The sequence below is a fragment of the Pseudopipra pipra genome, chromosome 1, assembly GCF_036250125.1.
Source record: "Pseudopipra pipra isolate bDixPip1 chromosome 1, bDixPip1.hap1, whole genome shotgun sequence".
In the NCBI taxonomy this organism is placed as follows: Eukaryota; Metazoa; Chordata; class Aves; order Passeriformes; family Pipridae; genus Pseudopipra; species Pseudopipra pipra.
Window position 1 is genome coordinate 86722056 of NC_087549.1, and position 22379 is coordinate 86744434.

At 40.1% G+C, this 22379-nt stretch overlaps 1 protein-coding gene across 1 annotated transcript; it reads right to left on the reverse strand.

Moving 5' to 3' along the window:
• Positions 1 to 5364: 5364 nt before the first annotated feature.
• RPP40 (ribonuclease P/MRP subunit p40) lies at positions 5365 to 18207 on the reverse strand. The gene is made up of 8 exons (XM_064663644.1): positions 18061 to 18207; positions 15974 to 16118; positions 14657 to 14725; positions 12607 to 12702; positions 11345 to 11470; positions 8014 to 8212; positions 6940 to 7074; positions 5365 to 5659 (listed from the first exon to the last, which is right to left on the reverse strand). The coding sequence occupies exons 1-8, from the start codon at positions 18175 to 18177 to the stop codon at positions 5461 to 5463; spliced, it is 1086 nt and encodes a 361-aa protein (XP_064519714.1). The 5' UTR covers positions 18178 to 18207; the 3' UTR covers positions 5365 to 5460.
• Between the last annotated feature and the right edge of the window lie 4172 nt (positions 18208 to 22379).

Consider the following 22379-nt stretch of genomic DNA (forward strand, 5'->3'; position numbering starts at 1 on the left):
TGCCCAACTATCACAAAGCTTATAAAAATATTTGAGCACATTTAAATAATTTTGTGGGGCTACAACATCTTGTTCTGACACCAGGAGCTCCAAAGTTGGATTTAGGCTCTAACCGAAAAACAGGCACAATTGATACCAATGTAGCACAGCTTGGTTTTGTGCCTGCCCTGCAAAAACTGACCATTAAAACTCTCAATTTACTTCAGCAATAAAGAAGAAACCTCTCTTCATAAACTGGAATCGGTGTTGTCCAAATGGCAGTTTAGTGCTTTGTTCAGTAAGGTTTTTATCCTATGCCAAACTACAAAAACTTTTGAAAATTGCCGTGTAATAGCACTAGTTTCCTGTAGAGCCTTAAGACATGGCCTTTTAAAAACACATACTCCTTTTGGCAGCACTGAAGAAGGGTGCAAACGTCAATGGTGACAAAGATTAGAAATACTTGTCATCATGATAAATCAATAAATGCACTGTGATTAAATGGTAATCACCTAATAAGACTTAAGTCTTTTGCATTCTCTGACATATGATGCAGAAAGGTTGTTAGTATCTATTGAACCTAGACATCTGGGTTAGGCATTAACAGCAATAATATTAATAACAACGGTTATCTCTATTTTACAGTGTGGATGGCAGAAGAGCATATACCACTGCTTAGCACATTCTTCAATTACCCAAGCAAAACACATCCATATTCTAATAACTAAAGTCCAGTAAATTGTTCTAATAAAGTTAACTAAAAGAAACTTGCCATAGCCAAGGCACCCTGCACCTTGCACCCTGGAAAGCTGAAAGCTGTTCAAGTCACTTTAGCTCCCCCTTTTTGCTACTGTATACACTTGCATTAGAACAAGTATTTTTAAGCAATGCTGGAAGCTACCTCCAAGGGTGAAACAGAAGCCACTCGAAGTTGCCTTAGTCTATAGTAGATATTTCTAAAATTCTTGCTACTATTCAAAAGGTGGTTATTTAATAGCCCATTAATTTAATTAGTCTTCAGTTTTGCTCTTTAAGCTCTACTCTGTGAAAAAAATGATTAAGAGAAACAGTTCAAGCATGTTCCAGTATAGCTAGCACATGAAAACAGAGTCAATTGCATGCATTAATCTTTAATTAATGGCATCAGAGGAACTATAATCTAGTGGTTAGAGTACTGGACTAGCTACAAAAAGCCTTCATTTTAATCCTAGATCAGCCATTGATTTGCTACTCACCTCCCGTGAGAGGAAGAAGAGAAACACCCCTCTAAGCTCTCATTTTCCTTTTTATCTTTTGTCTGCCTTACCATTATTTTTCAGCATCTGTAGCTGGGGCACTCTCTCTACATGCAAAACTCCACCCTGGCTCTGCAGCGCTGCTTGAGCAGCCCAACTGCTAATTGCAATTAACAGCAACATCAACATAATCCGACCTCTGTCAAGACAGTGTTAAACTTTTGACATTTTTATAACACTCTCAGAAACCTTACAGATAAACCAAAGAGAAGTAGCCTGTAGCAAGGGATGATAAAAGAACATAAATGACTTCTAACAAAAACATGGCCCATCTTTGAGCAACCTTCCTCACTCCCATGATTTCTACGCTATACTCAGGCCAATGACATATGAACCTGTTTCTTTGTTGGCTTTTTTCCAGACATCCAACTTTACCTATTGACTAGCCTCTTCAAAATGGATATGCCCCAGTAAATGACAGCTTGATTCAGCCGAAACAGAGCTTATGCTTCTCCTTCATTAAGCCACATTCTTGTGCCTCCTACATTCCCCAAATCCCACCTGTGCCAAGTCTTGCTTTTTTCCCCTCTGCAACCACAGCATCTCTGGAATCCGATAATGGAATTTCTTGTTCACATCCTTACCCTTAGCTTTCTCAGAGTCCCCCATGCTAATATTCTCTTCCTCACACAAAATACTATCATAACCATTAGTCTCCCACTCTTGCCATTATGGGATACATACTTTATTTCTCCAGGCAGATTTCTGCTTCAGTGAGCATTTGCAAACCATAAAGGCAAATACGTTGTATTTAGAGTGATTTTGCGTAACACATGCTATCCAACTACCTCAGCTTTTATCTCCCCTTTGTCAACAGGAAAGTTTGTTCTCTATTTGTTCCACACGCCCCAGTTTTTGAATGCACCACTTACTCAAATAGTGTGGCTGGAAAAGCACGTGATCCTTGTGGCCCATTTCCAGATGGTTCTGCTACCCCCTACTAACTTATCAACAAAATTCCCTTTCCATCCACCAGCAGAGAGGCAGGAATGCACAGCTCAGTAAAAAGGCTGAGGTTAAAGCAGAGCAGTTCCCTAGTTCTCAAGGACTGGCTTATCACTGTCTGTCCACATACCAGGACAACAAAATCCTCTACTCCTCATGCAACCACCTTGCCCAAGGCTTGTCTCTGCTTTCAGATATTTGGCTCTCCTTCCCCATGCTACATGAAACACTCCCCAGAGGCAAAATTTCTTAGTAAGCATTCAGTCTCCTTTGATCTCAGAAGCAGCTGGTGCACAGCTGCTCCCCATTACTTTTGCAGCTCTCAAGAACCTTTTGCATTTTCCTGTCCTCCCTCACAGGCAGGCACAAAATGCAAGAACACCACCAGCAACCATCTTTCGTTCTCAGGCAAAAGCTTTTATCTCCAACTCACGTTCCCTGTCCATTCTTCCTTGAATTACTGCCCACCTGGCCCAGTCCCAGGTTTTCCCTCCTAACCTGTTCCCTAAACATGTGAGCTATGCCTTCCTGTTCCTTTTGTCGGCAAGGGTCTCCTCCATGCTTAGGAGTCTTCTGGGAAGACACAGTACTCCATCTGACCTTACAGATGGTAAGGAATGGGCTGCTGTCCCTCATCCCAGGAAAAAAAAAAATCTTTCCTCAGGTTCACCATTGTTTGCAGGTGAAAAGAAAGAAGTCAATTCCATCCCATAGTTTCTCTTCTATGCAACTGTGAAGCCCAGCAAGCACAGAAAAGCCTGTCTCCTAAGAGGCGAGTGCACCATCCTAGGAAAGATGGGCCTGCTTAATGCAGTATTACCTCACAGAGTCTAAGAGGAGACCAACTGCAGTTACTATTAACAGCACAAGGTTTTTCAACTGTATTTTGTACAGGTTTAAAGAAAACAAGGAAAAGGTAGAAACCAACTCAACACCTCAAGTTACAGGATTCAGAGACAGTATTTTAATCCCTTCCTTAGCTGGAAAATCCATTTGAAGCCACCACAAGACAACTGTGGATTGTAGGAAGCAGCATAGTCAAACAAGCCTGCCTGCAACATTGAGCTTTGAGAAATATTTGCAGTCCATCGCCTATTTAGACAGGAGGCAAAGGGAACTACTGACCAATCTAATGAGATTTCCCTAAACACCCATATAAGATTAACCTTAATACTCTCACGCTGAGGACTGACGGAGCTGAAACACCCGCTTCTCAGCTTGCCTTCTAGAATGGTCTCAGTGAGGCTATCACAGTGTACCCACCAGCACTTCGGCAGCACCTAGTCCACCAACGAGCCCAAGGTGCTCTGTATCCACTACTCATTAGAAAAATCACTTCACCTGGTCCTATTGCTGCCATTTTAGAGCCAAGTCCCACAGCTGCTGTATCACTGGCTCGGATTGCTATGGGAAGCAAACCCACACATAAAAGATTCTTACTTCTGGATGGCATTTTTTTTCCCCAAGTGGCATACATTACATTGTTTTTGCACATGCATAGACATTGTTGAGGAAGAAGTTCTACTAGAACCTGACAGAAAGAAGAGCACATTCATTGGACTTACCATCTGTAGCTATGAAGCTATAAACTTCATCCAGCTTTTCACAAAAATGTAAGATTTTTCACTTTGTATTAGAATTTTTGCTGCAAGTGTAACTTCTAGGAAAGCTCAAGTAAAAACCTGACCTTCTGATCAAGAGGAAAAAGGAAGACGCTTCTGGTAACCAGTTTCTTTTGTGAAACTTCATAATATCTCAACAGACACTTTCAAAAGTAGACTTTAGCCAACAATTGAAGTAATTTGCACTGATGTAGAGTAATGAAACATAGTGCTTGAGTCAGCCATGTTAAGTATTTACTAGTCATGTGTCAACCCGAGAATGGGTCAAACCCAGACTCGTCTATTCAATTTGTGATTGTGTGAGTCTGTGTCTGTCCATATGACAGGGTGAAACTTCTGCTCCTGATAACCAAGTAGAAACATCTCATGGCAGGATGATTTTGAAAAACAATGTAATGATTTAGAAAACTGTTCGCTGATTCGTTAGAGTTGTGTTTGTGAAACGTTACAGAACTTGAGCAAAAGGGATTATGTTTCGTGGAGGTGTGTGACAAATACCCCTAAGTCAATCACCCAGCATGATTCTCCACACTGAAAAGAGACAACAGATAAAATAAAAATAAAGAGCTCATTTGATTCCCATAGTCTTTCTGCTTGATGGTTCCACTATAGCTGTGCCCTAAGTTCCAGTACCAACCTCTCACTCCACTCCACCAAGTGAACTTCAGTTTTAGCACTGAATTGGTACTTTAATGATAGGTACCCACTCCCTAAAACAAAAACCAAATCCCACCTTCCCAAACCACTGCCCAATTTTCATGGATTTCAACAGGAGTAACCTTTGTAGCTGTCTATGCTCTCAGCATCACTGCTTATTGTTAATGAAACTTGTTTCACACCAATTGCATTGTGTTAGGGCACGTCCACAGCTTTCTTCCCAGAAAGGTGTCTGCAATAACATCACAGTGAGATCTCAGCTACATGAGTTGCTACTTTTTCAAGTAGAGATTGGGTGGGGGTGGGGAGTGTGAGTCTGTCTGTGGAGGTCAATTAAGAAAGTAAGCAGCAGCCTTTTGCGTCACTGACAAAAATATACTTCTGATAACAAACTGTGATCTGCAAAGCCAGAGCAGGTTACTTTTTCCATGTTTAATGGGTGCTCCTTCCACTGTCACACGCTTTCTCCTCACCTTTATTCTCCTCCCCCCAAGCAAATTATGGAGAACATATCTCCCTTTCTTTTTTATTTGCTAGCATGTAGGCTGAAACATCTTAAACAGGAATATGAAGGTTTTACAGATCTTTTAAATATGAAGCAATAAAACAGTAAATCCCCAAATGAGCTTTCCTTTCAAATATTTTAGCCGTCAATCTGTAAAACTAACTTTCAAACTCCAGATTTGCTCCTGAATAAAAGGACCACCTGCAGACAATTTCTGAGAACTTAATCTCTCAAAAACTTGACTTTTTCTTAGAGCTACAATTGGGAAATTTTTGAGAAGGCACTGTATGATGATGAAGAAACAAAAATCCATTCCTTCCATTGGCTACAAATAACAAAAACATACAAAGACTCTTAGTACTTAATCTGCTACATAACTACTTTGATAAAAAATATTTTATTAGAGTTTCTATCAGTAACACGGGATTATTAGAAAACTGCTTCTGTAGATGTAGCTTTATGGAGGACAATCATCATGAGCTCCTACAGCCATCTGAAGCCAGTAGTCCAGATTCCTAAAAATTACAAAGTTGTACAAGTTCTCTCCTCCTTTGTGGAAACCATGTTCACTTTCTCTCCAGGAAACAGGGCTGTCTGCAAAGCCATGCACAGTTAAGGTCAGCCAGTAAGCCAGTTTTGGTTCACCAAAATAGCAACTGCAAGCAAGAAGACAAGATAATCAGTAATTATAATGGAATAGACAGCACATTCAAATATACAGTATAAAGTAAAACAATCAAAGAAATTTCAGTGAAAATTTATTAACAGTTAAAAACCCCTCTTTAGTACACAATAAATAAGCTCAAAAGAAAATATTCTATCAGGAAATGAAGGAAAATATGAGGAAATGAAGTAAGATTGACTCTTCATTATTCCTACCATACTTTTAGACATGGCAAACCTGCAAGTTATAGCAATTAGAAAAAGTTCCAAGTTGTGAAGCACCAGTTCTGAACTTCCTACAGCATGCACTGCTTTTCAGAAAATAGAACATTCAATGAGAACAATTGCTATCAGAGAAAAAAAGACATCAGAGGAAGAAACATGGTCAGGCTACACTTGACACAAATCCTTTCACCACTAGAAAGGAAACAGATTATAAATAATCAGAGCCAGACATTATCCACTGCTCTTAAGTAGAGAATAAAAGCCAAGGAAATTTGTGTTCCAACCCTTGCCTAGGGAGGCTTTCTGCACAAGATTTGGAAATTGCTCAAAGAATAATGATCATATTCCAGCTAAAGCAACAGAATTATTGTCACAAGTCAGTGCTACAATCAATAGCCACCATCAAGCATTGTCTCACACATGGAGCAAGGAGCTTCCAAAATTTACTGCCAGTAGCACTAGTATAGAATACAACAGATTCCACACACATTCATGACACACTAATATAAGGTACTTTGATACTGAATTAGAACTGCAGCTCCCCCATTCATCATTATCCAGTGTCCAACATTACAGCACTTGATTAAAAAAACTCACTATAATCTATTGTAGTGGTGTAATAACCTTGAAGTACCTTGTGATACTCTTTTTGGTTTCATAAAGGGATTTCAATTATATTTTCCATCACTAGTTAAAAATACTAAATCAGACGTATTTGAGGGCATCTGATTCTCACAGATGGGAAATTTTAAAAATGTAGTAGCTCAGTACAGCCACAGTTTCTTGGAAATTCAGATGAAAAACAAAGTCATGACTAGAATACAGGGCAAGCACTTTCAAATTTGAAGTATCCAAAATTGTTTATTACTTTTTTTATACTGATGTTCAGCATAAAAAGCTCACTTCCTAATTAAAAAGAAAGTCTTCATTTTATATATTTTACTATTTATCTCCAACAGCACTACTGAAAATTATTTAAAAGTGATTTCAAAAATTAAAAAATGTTAAAGTACAAATGTTTTAGTAATGTGCTCCTGTTAACCCTTACCACAGCTGCTCCAATAACTGAATTATCTTCTCAGGAATTATAAAACCTGTGATTGTGCACAAGAAAGCTTTTTCCACCACTGTGTTGGGCTCAGGACAGCAGTAGGTTGATAAGAAGCTAGACGAATTGTTGTCTCTGGAAAAAAGCCAAACAACAAAGCAACTAAAATAAATATACTTTAAATATTTTATAGGAAGTCTTAGTAATCAAAACTAGTATCAAACAAGTAGTCTCTGTATATCACTTAAATTAATGCCAAAGCAACTAAAGACCAAGCAATTTATACAAAAGATCTCACGGTCCTGTGTGTTAACCCAGGTAAAGCTCCCAAACGCCACACAGCTGCTTGCTCACTCACTCCCCCCCAGTGCAATGGGGGAGAGAACTGAAAGGGTAAAAGGGAGAAAATGCATGGGTTGAGATAAAGACAATTTAATAAGTAAAGGAAAAGTTACACGTGAAAGCAAAGCACGCTAAGGAATCAATTTACTCCTTCCCATCAGCAGGCACGATATGTAGCCATCTCCAGGAAAGCAGGGCTTCATTGTGTCTAACCGTGACTCGGGAAGACACATGCTGTAACTCTGAACACTTCCCACTCTTCCTCCCCCCAGCTTTTATTGCCAAGCATGTCACCATGTGGTGTGGGATATCCCTCTGGTCAGCTGGGGTCTGCGGTCGTGGCTGTGTTCTCTCCCAGCCCTCCGCCCACCCCCAGCCTCCTCACTGGCAAGGCTGTACGAGAAACAGAAAAAGCCTTGACACTGTGTAAGCCCTGCTCAGCAATAGCTAAAACATCCCCGTGTTACCAACACTCTTGGTCACAAATCCAAAACACAGCACCACACCAGTTACTATGAGGAAAATTAACTCTATTCCAGCCCAAAACAGTACATATAGGCACCTCTAAAAACATAGATAAGTCATTCAAGAGTTACAACAAACATATATCAGCATAATAGCCTTTCTACTTACAGAAATGTGCCTTAATTATTATTCAACTATTTCTCAAAATAAATTGTGCCTTTCCTTACTTAAAATGTATTTAAAGATCAAAGAAATTCCGATACTTACAAGCTAACTTGATTCAAGACAGCACCCAGCCATTCAAAGAGTTCCTCTGTACTGCAGGACTCCTCTGGCTTTCCTTGTAGGTCATTACTTTGTAACACTGGACACTGCAAGTCCCTTAATGTGCTGAATGTTATTTTTGGCTTCAGGGCCTGTATTTGGTTTTTTGAGAAGTATGACATCAGTGTTGATCCCTCTGCACCTTAACAACACAGTACCATAAACAGCTGTTATGAAACTATGAAACAAAACAAGCACTGAATACATGAAACCTTTGAATATACATACAAAAAAATGCTGTGTAAAACTGCTTTCGTGCTGTTATCTTGCCCAAAGTCATAGAATCTTCAGCTTCCTTATCTTCTCTGACATAAATATTAGTGGAAGATTCAGAACTCAGTATAGCTCAGTAAATTTACTATTTAACTAACAAGCATAAATTTTCCAACAGAAAATTCAAACAGAATCAACTGGGTAAGTAATAAAATTAACCCGTTAGAAAGAGGAACTCAAGGATGTTCCTGAAAAGGAACACATGCAACAGAGCAGGAACATCATCCCAGAATGTTTTCCCTGAATAATGCAAAAGTGAGTGACTATAGGTTTAAGAACAGATTTATCAGTGATGCGAAGAGGAATTCTAAGGTAGTCTGGGGCACAGAGACTGAAGAGAGAAGAAAGGGGAGAAGGTAGAGAAATCAGACCGCGTCACAAATCTTTACTAGAAGAATAAAAGAACCCAAACAACAATGCTAAGTCTTCAAATGCAGTATGGCTGTAAAAGTTAAATGTACCTTGACGGACTTGTGGGAAAGTACTAGTAAGAGATCCAAACTAGCAGGTAAAATTCTAAAATCCTAACCTAAACTAAAAAACTAACCTAAGCAGACATATTGTAAATTCAGAGATATTAACCACCTTGATTTTGACGCAGTAAGGTAATTGACATGGAATCAATTCTCCTAAATTTCAAATTCCATTTCAAATATGTGTGCTATTTTCATAAAGTAACAATGGGTCTCTAGGAGAACAACATTTGAATACCACAGAAAAGGCACGTATGAACAGAAGAAATTCAAGAACAGGATAGTTAACTGCAGAATACAATATCTAAGACTTGCTGTCAAAAGATATAAACTGCTTAAACTCCCTCAGCCATATTTATATCATCAAGGAGAATCATTTGGGGGAATAGAAAAAGGAAGATTAAGCTGATCCTTTTTAGTCATCCTTCAAAAAAAGGCTTTCCAAGTACCAAAGGGCACAGTGACAAAGACAGGCAGCCACCGAATTCTTGTTTTTATATAGATATATTTAAGACTGAAGTGTGCCAGAGCAGATGATCTTCCTTCAGCCTATACTTCCTATTGGAAATTGTTCGACTAACAGGTTCAAAGAACATAAAATATCACCCTAGAATTCTTTGTAAAATATAAAAAATCATACATTTTAAATATCTGCTGCGTGTCGGAGCCTCAGCTATAGCCCTCACTTCAGGAAATTTCAAAGACTACAGTCAAGACCCCAACTGAACAATTCCTCTAGCCTACAGCATAACTTTCCATGTCAATGACAACCAGGCACATCGTCAAAGCAGTTTGGAGGCCAGCGAATTTCATCCAGTAAACATGTAAAACTGTCACAGAAATTACAGCACTAGAAAACAGAAAAGATTGTTTTGCCTCTGTCATCAAAGACATGAGACACTCCATATTCCCTTTTTCTGTTCCTCTTGGTGCTGACACCACTATGTGGGAAAAAAGGGTATGAAAACAAAAAATCCTGCAGTGCTGGCCATAGCAAGAAACACCAGTTATCAGCAGAAAGGCTGAAAACAGAATGTTCACAGAGGACACGATTCTCTTGACAAAATACAGCCCTTCCAGCAGAATCTACACCATGTCTCATGTCTAATAATCAAAATCTATAAAAGTTTTATTTTTGTCAGTACTAAGGAACTAATAGTCTTTCATGCATTATGAGTGCAAGATTCTTGCACAGAAAAGCATTGAGATTTAACTCCATACTCATGAAATGATTGACCTGACTTGTTTCGGAGATGTAAGAAAGTGAGGAAAAGAAATGCTGTTCTTCCTGAACACTGTTAACATGGGCAGCAACAAACACAAGAGACATATCTCTGCCCAGGGTCAATAAATCCAAGCATGAAGATATGCCACCTTTAGTTGGATTTATGTCACCATCTACGGTTGCAACCACCTTCACTATGACTCTTTCTTGAAGACAAGGACACGAATTGCAAACCTTTAAACAATTTCTGTATGACAAACAAGGAAGGATCATTTTCATATGTTTAGTTCTTAAAAAGGGGGAGGCGAAACATGAAGGACTAAAGTGAAACATGGGACACTCCTAAAGGAGCTTGTAAGCAGCTTTCATTTCTCAAGTAAGTTAACTCTCAGACTTGGAGAGCCAGGAAAAATGTAAAGAGGAGATGGGAAAGCATTCTCAGGGACATTTCTGATATCTGTTCTTACTAGCGTGGAGACTCAAAGCAGAACAACACTAAAAGCTATATATCTATGATGAAGAAAAACATTTTTGACAGTACAGACACCTGCAGTTTTCATCAATTCTATGCAAATGCTATATATGCCTACATACAGCCTGTTCTGAGGCAATACAAACAACTGAGAACTTTGAAAAATGACCCTCAGAGGAAGAACAATACTTAAGTCCCAGAAGAAAAAATAATGTAGTTAGAAAACAGTAGATAAACAAATACTAGAAGACGATTTGAAATAGTATAATTTCTTGTAACAATCTCTTACTCGGCTCCAACCTCAAACAAGTGCTTGAGAATAAAGTGATAAAGCAGCAGACTGTGTGTTTCAGTGCACATAGCCCAGAAATAGGGACTCTGTAATGTCCTATAACTCATGATGAAATCAAAGTTCCCCGTCTCAAGTATATGACCAGATACGTTACTTATGTGGACTAATAAAAAACCTCAAAAAATGTGTATTAATAATGTTTATGTATGTCAGACATTTCTAAAGAAGAGGCAGCACCATCAAATAGGAAAATTTTGCCAGAAAGCCTGGGCAACATAAAGAAAAGGAAATGAAGTAACTAATATATCTCCTATGAATTACTGTTGTGTTCCTGAACTGAAATGTTCTGTGTGTAGTAAATAACACCCTCCCCACAACAAATAAACAAAACAAACAAAAAATCCCACCCAAACACATTTTAATCTAACTTTTCCTTCCACTAAAAATGCATATGGACAATCACTAGAAAAGAACGGTAAACTAAAAATATTTGGACTTCATGTCAGTTACATCCTAGTTTTACATTTAGTTCTTATTACCTGTATTATACCAAGCCAGTAGGAAGTCAAATTCTAAAGGTTTCTTTTCTTTCAAGGCCCAGAGCACTCTGTTATGTTTCTTGCTCTCAGGGTGAAAGCCAGCATCGGTCAAGTCAATAGTTATAACTGCAGAAAATGTACAAAAGCAACTGGTACTCAACTAAAATAAATTTTATTATTAAATTAATTAAGAACTAGAAGAACACAAAGAAACCAAAGAATATCAAATACATCTTTACAAAGTATTTGATTATGCAAATATGACTCCCCATTATGTACATAAATATTCAACTCCTGCTGTCCTTGTTTTGATATAATCTGGAACTGCCTTCCAGCGACTGGAGGGACAGATTCCTTTTGAAATGACACTGACAGAAGGCCTTAAAAATATCTTCGTAATTATGAAAGCTATTAGCAGTAAAAAAAAAAAGCTAGAATTTCTAACAATAAAAGCCATGTAGACAGCAATGACACTTTTTCAACAGGTTGGTTTTTCATTAGGTGAATTCGTCCATGGCTAAATTATACATATTTTTCAAACAGAAATGTCGTGGATTTACTTCACAAACTGAATGGTAAAACCACGTCCCATTTTGCCAGAATACTTACTAGACATAACCAGTTTCCCCTTCTAAAGTTTTCATGTAACTACCTATCAAGTACTGCAAGTTCCAAAACATTTGAGATGGCATAGTGTTCATGTCGGTTATTTATTTTTATTTAACAAAAATCACACTCAAGATGTCTCCCCTGTAGTTGTTAAAAAATTACAGCATTTTCCAAGTACTCAGTATATGGAGATTACCATTTTAAATGTATCAAACATAATGCAATCCTCCCTTTCAAGCAAGCAGTCTTGGGTGAGGCTCTTCGCTGATTTTTTTTTTTGTACAGTGCACAAATTTTAAGCTCTACCTTAATCAGTTTAGTATTTTTCTATTTAAATCAGAAGGCATGGATACTATGCACAGCATACAAAAATTCTTGAGTCCTACATCGCTCCAGTATAAACAACACAATAAAAACTCTGAAATTAAAAATCTTATACAGTACTGAAACAGTCACATATTTGTTTCCTTATAGCTGCTTTATTATTTGGGAAAAAAGTAATTTTTCTTTTCAGACATTGCTTGTATTTGCACCTGGAAAAAGATGACCTAGACAATAACTAATTTCAATAAAAGGGAAGTTTCAACATTGCTGGTTCAACACCCTAATAAGGTGCTTCTGAAATAAGCGCTGTTAACATAAACAATACTTACTATATCTCATTGCTTTTTTGCCAGAGTACCGAGAAGGGCGACCTTGGAGTCCAAGTTCCTCATAAGTATCCTTATCCACTGATAGAATTAGTTTTCCTATAAACGAAACAAACTTTAATAGAAATAATCTTCTACTTGGTTCCCTTTGAAGTCTTCAGAGAACCATATACCTTTTACAACTTTAGCTTTGGATCAATGGCATTACTAATGTAATGCGGACTCCTTAGTTCCAGTTAAATGGATTACCAGATTAATCTTTAAAAAAAAAGTTATAACTCAATTACTGTTTTTTATCAAAAAGGTCTTATGAAGTAGAATAAGGAAAGTGTAATATTATTCCTGATACAGTCCTAGGTTTTGGGTTGTTACTACTTAGTTCATTGCCTCAATCTTTCCTCTACTTGTTCCCTAGCACTTGCTGTGTCAATAGCTGAGCGCTACATTACACAAGGGCCAGATTTAGTGAACATACATTGCACTGCTCAACTAAATAAATGAAAGTAGTTCTTCAACCTCCAGCAGGACTACTCACATTGAATAAATTATACCTGTTAGTGATGAGCAACTATGTGCTGGAACAAGTCCACTCCTGTGTTCATAAACCAAATCTGGCAGCTGCTGCTTGGTACAGAATTTCACACAACAGCTCTCTGCTACAGTCTTTGGGTTCTACTGTACAAGTAAGAGTATAGCACAGAATACAAACAAATCAGGTTGTCACTGAAGAGTTCACATAGTGACATCACCAGGAACTGTTAACACTGTCTCTGCATTAATTGTGCATACCTTGTAATAACTGTATCAAACAAACTCAACACCACTATCAAGTATCCATTTTGCTAGGACTGGGTTAACAGACACATAAAAGAATTCTTCTGAAGAATCTGAATTACTTATGCCCTCATGGGCACCTGTCATATTACAGTGACTTAGGCTAGAGGGCTGACAGACCAACTTGTATTTCTATAATATCTGAAATACCGTTAAACAGAAATAAGACAATGTATTTGAAGCCCAAAATAGCTTCGTTTTCTCTGCATGTAAAATTCTACCTGAGATGTGTGATGTTTTATCATGTTTTGTCATAAAATGTGATACAGCTGAAACATACTTTTAACGGGTTACGTAATTCTTAAGGAATCACGGAATCATCGTAGAACGATTTGGGTTGGAAGGCACCTTAAAGATCATCCAGTTCCAAGTCCCTGCCATGGGCAGGGACACCTTCCACTAGATCAGGTTGCTCAAAGACACATCCAGTCTGGCCTTGAACACTTCCAGGGATGGGGCAGCCACAACTTCTCTTGGCAACCGATTTCAGTGTCTCACCACCCTCGCAGTAAAGAGTTTCTTCCCAATATCTAATCTAAACCTACTCTCAGTTTGAAGCCATTTGCCCTTGTCCTCTCTCTACATGCCCTTCTAAAAATTTCCTCTCTGGCTCTCTTGCAGGCTCCCTTTAGGTACTGAAAGGTGCTCTAAGGTCTCTCCAGAGCCTTCCCGCTCCAGGGTGAACAACCCCAACTCTCTCATCCTCTCCTCATGGGAGATCATCTTCACGGCCCTCCTCTGGACTCACTCCAGCAGGTCCATATCTTTCCTGTGCTGGGAACCCCACAGCTGGATGAAGTACCCAAGGTGGGGTCTCACAAGAATAAACACCTAATATTTTAAAAGTGCTCCTAAGCAGTGCTGATGACTTTCTGTTTTGGCACAAATTCTGTCTTAAAAGATCAGTAGGAAACAAGAAGTTGGAATGCAATGTTTTCACAAAAATAATCCTCTGTAGCAATTCAATTATGATTGAAGCATTGACAATTTGACTATACATAAGCAAAGTTGCTTTTAAATTTCCTTTATATTAAATAATTTAACCATATGAATGAAGAACAAAATTAAAATCAATATTTTTCCAATTCAAACTTATTTCTAATAAAGTTAGCAAGTACAGTAAGCCTTATTTTTCAGTTTACATCAACCCAAATAAAAAGAAAAAACCCAACAGACCGCAATTGATACATATTACCAAAAACAAAACAGACCCCCATACCATTTGGTAGCAGAGCTGCAGTATTATCTTGATCAATTTTTGTATTATAGGTAAGGGCGTAGCATGAACCTTTAACAGCAAAGCAGAAAACCATGAGATTACACAGTTTTTAAAGACAGACATGACAATATAAGCAATTCACCCCAAGATAACCAAACATTGCAAATACCATTGGAATCACTCTAAACCCTTGTGTTTTCATCAAGTAACTTTCTTCTACCTTCTCAAGCAAAACAGCATTGTTATTATTTTTATAAGCCTTGGACTGGCAACATTTTAAAGGACCTATAATATGGATAACATTAACAATATGCACCAGTATGAAAATACTTCCTTTCATTTCACCTGTGACTCTCCCCGCTCAGCGTACAGAAAACCAAATTTTTTTCCAGATACATTCCTATTATCAGATGACACAAAGACAAGAGGGAAGACACATTACTAAATATATTTTGTAGCATTATCTAACTAAATAGTTTTTGTTTTTAAAATAGAAGTGTCAGATTCTGGGAACTCTGCACACAAATGTCATATTGCTTCCAGAAAACTACTGGCATAAAAGAACATTAATGAGATTAAAGGAAGTAAGAAAAGAGTCCTGCATTTAGCAAGTAATGGATCTCTTGTTCTCCTATTTCATCTGCATGTTCTCTGTTCTCTTCTCTTTTCCCTGTAAAGTTTTTTTGTTTCTCCCTGGCTATCAGCTGAAGGTTACAAGAGGTATCATAAGCCAAAGAAGTGGGCCCTGCAAGATGAAAACAACGTAGTCTGAGTATACAACAGCAAGTTGGCTGGGCAGAGGCTGTATCTTTCTTCATATCCTCTTTACTCCTACTATGTAAGGATGAGCTGCTGCAGCTCCATTAGCACAAAACAAAAAAAAAAAAGGGAGCATATTTTTTCTCTTGCCTGCTGTGTAACACAGCTAGCACAGCTCTTCGCTGAAGTATGAAGGAATGAGAATGGGAGAAGGGAGCTGATTTCTACAGGAATCTGCATAAAGATAAGTTGTGGAAGAAACAGGTGTGAGGACACATGGAAGCCCTCTTGATATCTGGCTTGCAGAATTAAGACAGAATAGGGAGAAATTAATAAGCAACATTCATAGGAGTTTTGGACCCAGTGGGTGTAAACAAATGCTGACATACCACAAAGCAGAATAAAAGCAAATAAAGAAATTCATGGAGAATTTGCTTAGTACTTTTCCTTCCCTTCCTTTAAAATATTTTTCAGAATAAAAAATAATAAATGGATTTTACTGTGCTATGAAAAAAATACACTATTACTGCATCTGTCATGTTATGATTTCCTCCTTACCTTTCTTCACGAAAGCATCAATGAATTCATGAGCGACCAATTCATGAATGGATAAATTCCTCACCAGGTAGTACTCTCCAATATCTGCAATTGTGCTTTTCAGCACTTCAGGTAGCAGGGCACATTCCGGGATCAAAAATGATACCTATTAGGAACATATTTGTAATGTAAATCCTATGTAAAAATCTGTTTTGGAAAAAAATCCAAACAAATAAAAAACAAGGAATAAAAAAAACCCACCTTCAACTTTTCAGACATCAGTATATTATACCAAAATGAGGAAAAAGGTAATATGAGGTGATTGTCTTCAAAATGTATCCATTTGTGTAAAGCCTCAAGGTACACCCAATACATTATTTGGGTTTTTTTCTTGCATTTTATATGCTATACAACAGTATTTTACATGTTACGTAAAGACATGACTGTACACAGCATGAGCTAACAGAAGATCTCGTTTCACATCATTATACATTTAGCTTAATGTCACACTGGAACACTTCCTTCAGCCCTTGCTGACCCATTTGTTGAAGCAGTTGTAACTAAATAGGTAGGCTAAGCATTTATGTAATCTTAGTGGAAAAGCAAAGACCAAAGCAGAATTAGTTTTGAATCAATACATTCTCCTCTGTAGAATACTTTAGAGGCCAGAAGAGCAAACACACCACCAGAGCAAGGCTTACAATTTTCAAATAAAAGTCACGAGACATACAGTAAGGCTACACCTTCTGTAGCAGCCTTCTAATTTAACATAGGAAACTGATTTTCAACAGGGATCAGCACCCAGCTTTTCTTAATAAACTCAGTATCCAGTCCTTTGGTCCAATTGCCTATCTTCAATTTACTTTTGGCTTAAAACCTTTCTGGTACGTGTTCCATACTCAAAAGAACCCTTCAGTCCAGCAGATCAGAGAAAATAAGGTTATTACATGGGCAAGTACGAAGCTTCCCAAGCAGCATAAAGGTCTGTCCCCTTGCTCCTCCCTCCATCCCTCAATAAACTTCTTTCCCAAAGCTCTTCGAGAACAGGTACATATCTCCCTTGGCATGGATGTAGAAGAGAAGCAGGGCTTCTGACAGACAGGCTGCCTGCCACACCAGTAGAAAGCTTTCTAATTAGCTGCTAAGAAACATTACTAAGGAATTTTAGGAGGAATTTTTTCACAGAAAGGGTTATTAGACATTGGAATGGGCCACCCAGGGAGGTCACAAAGTCACCATCACCTGAGGTGTTTAAGGAAAGACTGGAGTGAGTGCAGTGGTCTAGCTGACATGGTGGTGTTAGTCCATAAACACATACAATAAAGGACTCTGATGATCTGAGAGGTCTTTTCCAACCTAACTGATTCTGTGATTCTTTGAAACCGCAAGAGGGTCTGACTGGAACTTACAACAGTCAAAGACACGAGAGCAAGCTGCCAAAACTGGTGTCCAAAGTGTCCAAAACAATGGAGCAGTTGACCATTGCATCACATGACACTTTGGCAGAAGGAAGGACAAAATGCGAGAGGGCTTTCAGGTTGCCACCTGCAGCCAGGCTTCAGCCAAGGCCTCCCTCTCTGCTGAGGGAGCCCCTCAGCCCCCCCCCTGCTTGGACTGGGAATCTGTGGGTGCCGCTCCCCGTGGGACTTGCTGGGTAGGGCTGACAAAGCGCTATTACTTCTTCCACTGGCTCATCCTCTTCTCCTCCTTCTATAGGTTGGACTCGATGACCTTAGAGATCTTTTCCAACCTAATTGATTCTGCGATTCCTCGTGCCAGCGCCGTCTTTCACTCTTTGAGGCGCTGCGCGAGACCACAAACCCAGCGGGGGCTAATTTCTCCCCTTCTCCCCCCCCCAAAAAAAAAGAGGCACGCGGGCCACTTCTGGCACGGACCGAGGGACCCTCCAGAACACGCAGCCTGCGGCGACTGAAGCACCAGCGACGCGCCCCTGGGAGCGGCTGGCCGGCAGAACCGCCAGAGGGGAGAGGGGATCCCTCAGCCCCGCCGAGGTGGCCCGGGAGCGTCTGGCAGCTCCTTTCCCCTGCTCCCTCCCTCAGGATGCTCAGGACCGCCCCGCCGGGCTCGCGCCATCCCGCGCCACTCACGCGGCAGCTGTAGGCGTGGTCCCGCACGTGCGCCGCGTGCCGCGAGCGCGGGTGCCGCGCGTGGCCCTTCTCGCACACCAGCAGGTGCCGCGGCGCCCGCGCGAGCTGTGCCGGCATCTTCCCAAATCCTGCCGCTCCTTCTTCCTCCCCCCCCCCCTCCTCCTCCTCCTCCTCTGCCGACCGGGAGCGGCCGGGCGCCTGCAGGAGGGCGGGGAAGGGGCCGTGCCGTGAGGTCACGTCCGCCGGCTGCAGCGGCGCAGCTCCTTCCGCCGTGGAGCCCGCGGGCTGCGGGCGCCCTGCCCGTGCCCTCCCTGCGCGTGTGGGCGATCGGGGCTCTCGGTCCCCGCGGGGCCCGAACGGCCCCGGAACCGGTCGGGCAGCGACACCCACACGGCTGCGTGTGCAGCTGCGGTAGTGAGCGATGGTTAAAGCATGTGCGTGTCAGCGCCCAGAGGGAGCTCACGGGAGCTGGAGGGGGACAGCTTACGGGGGCATGCAGTGACAGAACAAGGGGGAACGGCTTCAAACTGAAAGAGAGTAGGTTTACATTAGGTATAAAGAAAAAATTCTTTGCTCTGAGACTGTTGAGGCATTGGAACAGGTTGCTCAGAAAAGCTGGGGATGCCCCATCCCTAGAGGTGTTCAAGGCCGGGGTGGATGGAGCTCTGAGTAACCTGGTGTAGTGAACGGTGTCCCTGCCGACGGCAGGAGAGTTGGAACTGTATAATCTTTGAGGCTCCTTGGAACCAAACCATTCTGTGACTCACAAGTTGCTCTGCAGGTATTGAGGGGCAGTGTTGAAAGGGCCTCAGGTTTCCGGAAAGTCTGCTTAGTTAAGCAAATATTGCACAAGGGCCATGAGATAGGGCCCTGCCTCCCATGTGTTGTCTCACTGCCCCTTCTGCACATTGTATATTTTATACAAAGAATGCACAAAAATTTCTTTTCTGCCTTTCTGCAGTATTTCTTCTCCCGATCCCCTACCTTCATGGCTCCTGATTTAAAGTGGTACCAAGCAACTTTCTTGGTAGTTGCTGTTTCTGTACACTGTATGAGGCTGTATGTAACCTTACCTTAAACACCACTCAAGTCTGTTCACCAAAAGTCCATCGAGCTGGCAAACCTGACTCTTGGTTTCGATGTCAGTTTTACAACAGTTGTTCTAGAGATCTCAGGCTTGCCCTGTGGAGATTTTGATCTGCTATTTCTAGATGACACACTCAGTGTTAATGTTCAGGTGTACGTGAGTGATTATTTCTCTCAAGAGATGCCAAGGGGAAAAGTTTCTTCAATGTATATTAGTATAGGAACTTCGTTTAGTGAAGAAAATATAGGTTATAGTAAGGTCATTTGTTCCAACAACTGCAGTGTTACACAGATATGAACCATCAACTATGCTATGACTTTACTCATTCACCACCTACATATCTTGGTGGTTTGATACTGTAACTCGAGCTCTCTCACTCACTGCCTGGTCAGGTATTGCCTGTTTGGCTGAGGTAAGCAGGTAGCAATTTGGTTTTCTAGATGTTCCAGGCTGGTGAATTTATGTTACAGCTCCAGCTTCAGCAGCCAATAGGCCAGGCTCCACTTCTAGCACAGACTGCAGTTTCCTGGTGCTCTGTCTATGTTTGAGTCTGCTCCGTGTTGCTGGCTTAGTAGCTATGAACAGTTTGCAGTGTGCAAAGGCCAATCCTTGCAAGGTCTGTGTTACAGAGCCGTGATTGCCTGATGGAAGGGGGAATGCTTGTTAGGCTGATTCAGACCCACTTGTTTCAGGGCATGTGCTTTCTGAGTGCTTGTGGGCTGGAGTGACATCAGGATGCTGCTGCTCAGAACTTGGTGGCTTGTATCCTCCACTGCGTGAGGCTGAGATGAAACCACACGTCACGAAGTCACTGGCTTATTAATGCCTGTGGAGGAGGGCTGAATTCTGCACTCACATTGCCTGTATAAATTGGATTGATTGGATTATTATGAATTGAAAAAAGGCTATGTAATCACGGTAGCCTTCTAATTTAAAGCATGCAAACATTAATGGGAAAAGCAGTACAGGATTAATGTCAGTTATTACCATACCCGCAAGCAGAAGCCTCTGTGTGCAGATCAGCATCACACTGTGATGATCAGAAAGCCTGTTCTACTACAGGGGTGAAAAGTTCAAGCCTCTGATCAATAAGCCCAGGGAGCCAGGCAGGAAATTCAGCTGTACTCATACTCATGTGGAGGTGGGAGGTTTTTTTGTGTGTATATGGGTTTTGTTTTGGTTTTGGTTTGCTTTTATTTGTTTTGTGGGGGTTCTGTTGTTTGGATTTTTTGTGAGCTTCTCTATGCTAATAAAATCTATGCTTTCTGCTAGAGATACAAAAGGATGGGAAAAGAAATGAGACGTTGGGGAAGGGTCAAGAGAGTCAAGATTCATGGTTGCATATTAAGTCAGTATTTTATGGATTCTGGCAGGAGTAGTTCACTGCAGCTCAGTGAAGCATGGAAGGATTCACATCGCTGTTAGTTCATATGTCAGGCAATTAATCTTAACCCACTCTTACTCATATATGTTGGCTGTTCTATTATAGAGTATGTGTGTTTTAGAGAACTCCCTGAAGATACTGAACTACATAAAAAAAATCCCACTTAGCAGTACAGTAGTCTGTGCTGCAACATACAGAATTTCCCTATCTTTAAATTATATATATATATGTGTGTGTGTGTGTATGCTAATTATTGGTTAATGCTGACATTTTTATAGTGGTTGTTACAGTTTTATGAGTAATTTGGTATGGAATTTCTATATATTGTAAAAAAACTCAAACCTTTTAAGCTCTAAATAATTTAAGATTTAAAGCTATCACAATTTTCCCAAGGATTTCAAACCTGTGACAGGGTAATGCAGTTCTACAGCAATTCAGCTTCGCTTGCTTGAACAGGCTGTAGTAAAGAGGAAAGGATTGCCTTGAGGCAACTTGTGGTAATAGCTTGGAATAGAGAAGGATCTCAGATGTTTCCTGAGACTGGTGAAATTCAATTCTGTTTTTGTATCAAATGACAGGGTTTGGAAAGAAAAGTCTGATCTTCACATAATGTACAATATCTCTAGTTGTGAAGTCCAGTTGCTTCTTGCATATATTTTTTTTTTCACTATGGAAGAACTATCTTAGCCCAATCTTTCTGCTGGATTTTCTGATTTTAAAAATAACATTATTAAGAGACTTAGAGTTTCGTAAAATCAAATATAAACAAATTATCACAGTATTTTGAAATTGGTTTATGCCTTTAAGATGAATCAAAGTATTTTTCTTTTCAGTCACTGTTTTTTCTTTCTTAGATTGTGTTGACTGCAGAAGACAAGGAAGGTTTCTAAATCTTTTAACCTTGGCTATTGTAATTAGTGCTTTGCAAAACAAACCAAACTGATACCTCTGGTGCCATGTCTGAAATTAATAAAGTGCATAAGACTGAAATCCAGCAATTTACTTGATCGGTATCAACTGTTTTTTCCGTTGAGGAAAGTGGAATATGTGGACAGCTAGTTTTATACCCTCTTTTTTACACACTTCAGTCCATATAGTCAGAGCAGTGATGGACTATAAAAAAAAATCTCAGACTTGTTCTTCAAGGGGATTACAGAAAAAGCTCTGCCAAGCTACTTCAGAAATCAGTTGTTCAAGCCAGGAAGAATATTGAAAGCTAACCGTGGACAAAGTGGTTGGATTTGGTTTAAAATGCAATTAAAAAAAACCAAACAACCAACCATCTGATCTGTTTCCTTTAGAGTTAAAGCCACTGTAATCTGGGAAACCTCATACTCACTCAGTTTTGTAGTATTACAGTGGGAGAAGAAATGTGAGGGATAATTCCTTCAATAAGGTTCTAGGGAACAGAAGTGTATTTCATCTATATTCCAGCAGGGTCTTCACCTCCACTTGCCTCCTAAGGATCAGATTTTTGTCAGGAACCTGCATGGTACTGGGGAATTATCATGCACTTTCTGTCTCCTCCTAAGCAAATCAATTGGCATTCACATTATGGCTAATATAAGACACATGCACTCTGTTCTCTATTCACACTTCCTTGCAGTAGGTAACAATCTGTGACCATGTTCCTCTGGTTCCTCCTTCATCTTCTGGGAAACATCCTCGGGAGCACTTCCACACCCACCTCGACCTTCCACAGGCAATAAATATGTGTCCTTCTCCTTGTCCCATTAAAAGATGGTGAAAAACTGCTGCCTTTTCCATTGCTAAGGTCTATTCTCCTGGCATTACATATGAGGCACTATTTCTCCTCAAATTGACTAACCAATTAACATGATTGTGTTA

Bases quoted from the DNA above. Each gene is read 5' to 3' on its own strand.
- RPP40 (XM_064663644.1), bottom strand. From the start codon at position 18,177: ATGCCGGCACAGCTCGCGCGGGCGCCGCGGCACCTGCTGGTGTGCGAG. The intron at 7,075-8,013 runs GTAAGTATCGGA...GCTTTTTTCCAG, and splicing joins GTCTTGAATCAAGTTAGCTT to AGACAACAATTCGTCTAGCT. The intron at 5,660-6,939 runs GTAAGGGTTAAC...TCTTGCTTGCAG, and splicing joins CAGTTATTGGAGCAGCTGTG to TTGCTATTTTGGTGAACCAA.